Consider the following 5,559-nt stretch of genomic DNA (forward strand, 5'->3'; position numbering starts at 1 on the left):
AGTGGAAGGAAGTTCGGGATAATCGGGGAACCAATAAAAATAACAAAACCCAGGTACAAGGGCAAACTGGCAATGCAATCATGCCAGTGAATGCTAGTGTACAGCCGGTGCACAATAACTTTGCACTGATGGAGGTCGAAGAAGATCAGACAAACAAGGTTCAAACAAGGAATAAATTTGTAGTATTAGAGGAGGAACAAAGTGATATAAACGAGAACAACCAACTGATTTTGGTGGGGGAAAAACCAGTCCTCAGTTCTAAAGATGGTCCTACTCCTTCTGGGGTTCAGTCCACAATCGACTGGGTTCATAGAAGGTTTGGGACTAGCAAAGAGGAGCTAAAACAACTCAATGTGACCACAAACCAATCTTGTCATGCGATTCCATCTCAAACTTTTAAAGATTCTGAGCGGATGGAGGATCTTGATGAGGTAAACTCTACAAAGTTCTTATGGAGCGATGCAGTTGAGGTTAAGAATGATCAGCTAGGCAAAACAAAGACAATAGAAGACAAGGTGAAGAAGGACAACAATCCAAGCTCACCTGGCGATAGGCTGGCGATGCCAGTCCTAAAGCCAGGCTCACTGGGCGATAGGCTGGCGACGCCAGGCCTAAAGCCAGGCTCACCTGGCGATAGGCTGGCGATGCCGGGCCTAAAGCTAGGCTCACTTGGCGATAGGCTGGCGACGCCGGGTCTAAAGCCAGGCTCACCTGGCGATAGGCTGGCGACGCTAGGCCTAAAACCAGGTTCACCTGATGAGGCAGCTACAGTAAACCCCAACCTTAGAGCCACTTGAGAGATTTTGGCCTATGTAGATGGTGTTCCGGCATATGTCCATGAACTACAATTCAAGGAGTATGAACAGGTTGATGAGCGGGCAATTGTTCCAAGAGCATCTGGGGAAATAGAGGAAGTGCCTATGGAATCTGGCACTGATCAAACCATGCAACTACATCTTAATGTTCTAACTAAGACTCCTCTACAACATTTACATGATTTAGTTACACACAATGTGACACCAATTGATGAAGACTTATTGAGACAAAATCCAATGGAGGATGAAGGAGATGATGAATCAACTGCCGAAAACTTCTAACAAGTGGCTAGGGAAGGGGATTTTTCACCCACAACTAGTGCTAAAGGAGGTAAAAAAAAACTAAGAAGAATCAGAGTAAAGATCCACCACAACCCTCAAGAATAATACCCAGGAGGGCAGCGTTTCTATCTAGATGATGATCAAAACATTAATATGGAACATAAAGTCTGTGACTACACAACATGCCTTTCCTAGGGTGATCAATATGAATAGGGAGCATAATTTCTGTGTAGTTGCATTGATGGAACCTTTTCAAAAGAAGGGACTCATTGAGAGATATAAAAGGAGGTTGAATATGGAGATTGCTTATACAAATATTAATGGGCAAATATGGTTGTTCTTCGATGCAGTGGTGGACTGGGAATTAGTGGAGGATACTGAGCAACAGGTGACTGTGAGAGTGTTTCACCATGACCTGGGGCAGCACATGATGATGACATTTGTTTATGCAAAATGTTCAGCAATTGAGAGGTTAGATTTGTGGGATCACTTGTATTATTTAGCAAGTGATATGGAATTACCATGGTTGGTAGGAGGGGATTTCAATGTGTTATTGCATGAAGATGAGAAAATAGGGGTACTTCCAGTACACCCTCCTGAATATGGGGATTTTGCATTTTGTGTAAACTCTTGTGGTTTGTTTGAGCAAGGCTACAAAGGAAGTCCATTCACATGGTGGAATGGGAGATCCAATGCTGAGTGTATATTCAAGAGATTGGATAGGATCTTTGTGAATTTGCCATTTCAGAACATGTTGCCAACTATTGAAGTTGAGCATCTAATCAGAACTGGATGAGATCATGCACCATTGCTAATGACATGTGGGGTGCACACAACCAAGTTTGTCAAGCCTTTCAGATTCTTGAACTTTTGGACAAAGCATGCTACATTTATGGATGTGGTGAGGCAGAATTGGGAAGCTGATTTCATAGGGGATCCGTTTTTGATGTTCAAGCAGTATATCCAGAGGGTGAAGGCAGCACTCTCAAAATGGAATAGGGAAACATTTGGTGATATCTTCAAGCAATTGGCTATTTTGGAGGACATTGTTAGGGTGAAGAAGATGTTGTTTGAAGAAGAGCCTACAACTGAGAATAGGATTGTGCTTCAAAAGGCTCAATTTGAATTGAAGAAATACTTGAATATTGAGGAGCAGTATTGGAAGCAAAAAGCTGGGATGAATTTGTTTGCTGAAGGAGATAGGAATACAAGTTTCTTTCACAACCATGTCAATGGCAAAAGAAAGAAATTGCAACTGAAGAGGATCAAAAGTGGCAGTGGGGTATGGATTGAAGACCAGGAGCAATTGGCTACAACTGCAGTGGACTTCTATCAAAAACAGTTCACAAATGAAGGTGATGCTTCTGAATTTCCCTTACTCAATAATGTACCTTCAATGGTCACTATGGATCAGAATTTGGAACTTAGCAGATTGCCAACAATTGAAGAAGTAAGGGCAGCAGTTTTTGAGCTTAGTGGGGAGAGTGCTAGTGGCCCTGATGGATTCACTGGCTTGTTTTATCAAACATGCTAGGATGTTATTGGTGCTGATATACACAACATGGTGCTACACTTCTATGGAGGAGCTGCATTGCCTAAATCCATCACTCACACCAATCTAGTGTTGCTGCCCAAGAAACCTAGAGTCGGGACCTTCTCTAACTTAAGACCTATTAGTTTGAGTAACTTCATTAACAAGGTTTAGTCTAGGGTGTTACATGACAGATTGGAGATTTTTTGCCATCTCTAATAGCTCCTAATCAATCCGGATTTGTAAAGGGTAGGAGTATATTTGAGAACATCTTATTGACTCAAGAAATTGTCACTGACATAAGGTTAAGGGGAAAGCCAGCTAATGTGGTGATCAATTGTGATATGGCTAAGGCCTATGATCGGGTCTCATGGAAGTACTTATTGCATGTGCTAAGGAAGATGGGATTTTCTGAACACTTCATCAACATGGTGTGGAACTTGATGTCAAATAACTGGTATTCAGTATTGGTGAATGAGCAGTCCTCAGGGTTCTTTAAGTCGACAAGGGGTGTGAAACAAGGGGATCCCCTATCTCCAGCATTGTTCATTTTGTCAGCTGAGGTACTTTCCAGGTCTTTGAATAAGCTTTTTGAAGACAAGTCATTTGTGGAATTTGGAATGCCTAAGTGGTCTGATTCTTTAAACCACATGGCGTATGCTGATGATACGATAATCTTTGCATCTGCTCATCCTCCCTCTTTGAACAAGATTATGGCAGTGTTGGGGAGCTATGAGAAGATATCAGGTCAGATGATCAACAAAGATAAGAGTTCATACTACATGTATTCAAAGGTTGCTAATGGATTGTGTCAGGCAGTTGGAGTTATTACAGGATTCGCAAGAGGTAAATTCCCCTTTACATATCTAGGGTGTCCTATTTTTTACACTAGAAGGAGAAAGGACTATTATGAGGAGCTTATCAAGAAGGTGAAGGCTAAATTGCATTCATGGAAAGGAAAACTGCTGTCATTTAGAGGAAAGGCAACACTTATCTCTAGTGTGTTGCAAAGTATGCCAGTTCACATGTTATCAGTCCTTGATCCACCAAACAGCATCCTGGGGCATCTACATAAGACTTTTGCTAGGTTCTTTTGGAGCACAAAGGAAGAAGGGAGAAGCAGACACTGGGCTTCATGAAAAAATCTTTGCCTTCCTAAAGAGGAAGGGGGGATAGGTTTTAGGTCCTTAAATGATGTCTCAAGGGCACTGTTTGCTAAACTATAGTGGAGGTTTAGGACCACAAAATCTTTGTGGTCTAATTTCATATGGAATAAGTATTGCAAGAAGGAGCCACCAACTGTGACGCATTTTAGGGGAGGGTCTCATGTTTGGAGACAAATACTGAATGTTAGGGAAGAAGTAGAACATGAGATCGTGTGGGAATTGAAGAGTGGAACAACTAATATTTGGCATGAAAATTGGACTAGATTGGGTGCACTTTATCATGTATTGCCTGAAGACTTTCCAATCAATGAAGGTCTTCAGGAGGTGGCAGAACTGCGACAAGGGGAAACATGGGATGATCAACTGCTAGATCAAACTTTGAATGAGTAAATTGCAGAACATATAAGACTAAATGTGCACTATGAAGTCAGTGAGGGATATTGGGATAAGCCATACTGGATGCCAACTCCTTCAGGCAAGTTCAGTATTAGCAGTGCTTGGCAAATACTAACGCATATGGCAGATCCTAATCAGGAATTCAAGTTAATGTGGATTAAAGGTTTGTCATTCAAGATATCCTTCTTCTTCTGGAGATTGTGGAGGCAGAAAATAGCCACCGATGACATGCGGAGGAGGCAAGGGCAAATGGTGATGTCTAGGTGTTGGTGTTGTCAGCAGCCCCAAGAGGAATCCATTGAGCATATATTTGTCACAAGTCCTACTGCCTCTAAGGTATGGAACTTGTTCATGGGGGCTGCTGGAATTTCTGTGCAATTGATTCAATTGAAGCAGATTATAAGGCATTGGTGGTATGCTCAGTGTTGTCCGAAATTAAAGCCATTATTTCAAGCAGTACCAGCTATCATCACTTGGGAGCTGTGGAAGAGAAGAAATGCAGGTAAACATGGTGGTTCAGTGTCCACAAATAGGTTGATTCATGAGATAAATATGACATTGCATCAACTAGGAAGGGTGAGGTATGCTTGGATCCCTAATATTCTATTGTTATGGCCAGACATGATTCAATACTTTGAAGGATATAAACCTATATTGATCACTACAAGAGTAACATGGCAGCTTCCTTGTCATGGTTGGTACAAATGTAATATTGATGGAGCTTCAAAGGGCAATCCTGGACCTAGCTCCTTAGGATTTTGTGTGAGGGATGATAAAGGTGATGTGGTGTATCTCATACTGGAGACTGATTCATTGGTGATGAAGAAGGTGATAAAAGGGGAATGAGATCCTCCTTGGGTAATTGCACAGGATGTGAAGAAAATTATAGAGATGAAGGACAAGTTCAATGTGATCTTTCAAAATGTGTTCAGAGAAGGCAACTCAGTGGCGGATTTTATAGCTAACATTGTGTTCTCTTTTGCAGGTACATCTGAGTTTCATTCATTCTCTGAACTGCCTAGTGCAGGGAGGAGGTTGATCAATCTAGACAAATCTCAATCACCTAACCTTAGGATTAGGATAGCAAAGAGAAGAACCCTAGACTGATGGCTTCACAAGATTGGACTCTGAACAAACTGATATGTCCAAATGCTAAGGAAGATGCTGAACCCATCATATGGTATTTTTAGATATTGTTGAATCATTTCTTAGTGGTATTAGCATGCTTTCAAGCTCAATCTGAGGATGGTTTAGCAATGTTTTGAATGATGTCTACATTAAAGGTTCTAGCAGGGAAGGATTTGAGCTTACAAGATCACAAAAAGGCACAGGCTAGCCTTTGCCTTGCAAAGTCTTCTTAAAGCCAGAT

The 5,559-nt window shown here is 41.6% G+C and overlaps 2 protein-coding genes across 2 annotated transcripts; both read left to right on the forward strand.

Annotated features, from left to right (window-relative positions):
* The first annotated feature begins 1,302 nt into the window (after nucleotides 1-1,302).
* Nucleotides 1,303-1,893, forward strand: LOC142178595 (uncharacterized). Its single transcript, XM_075248449.1, has one exon. The coding sequence runs from the start codon at nucleotides 1,303-1,305 to the stop codon at nucleotides 1,891-1,893; it is 591 nt and encodes a 196-aa protein (XP_075104550.1).
* An 18-nt stretch (nucleotides 1,894-1,911) lies between these two features.
* LOC107759327 (uncharacterized) lies at nucleotides 1,912-2,631 on the forward strand. Its single transcript, XM_016577219.2, has one exon. It carries the CDS (start codon nucleotides 1,912-1,914, stop codon nucleotides 2,629-2,631), a length of 720 nt encoding a protein of 239 aa, XP_016432705.2.
* Nucleotides 2,632-5,559: the final 2,928 nt, after the last annotated feature.

Source organism: Nicotiana tabacum, chromosome 24 (assembly GCF_000715075.1).
Source record: "Nicotiana tabacum cultivar K326 chromosome 24, ASM71507v2, whole genome shotgun sequence".
Classification (NCBI taxonomy): Eukaryota; Viridiplantae; Streptophyta; class Magnoliopsida; order Solanales; family Solanaceae; genus Nicotiana; species Nicotiana tabacum.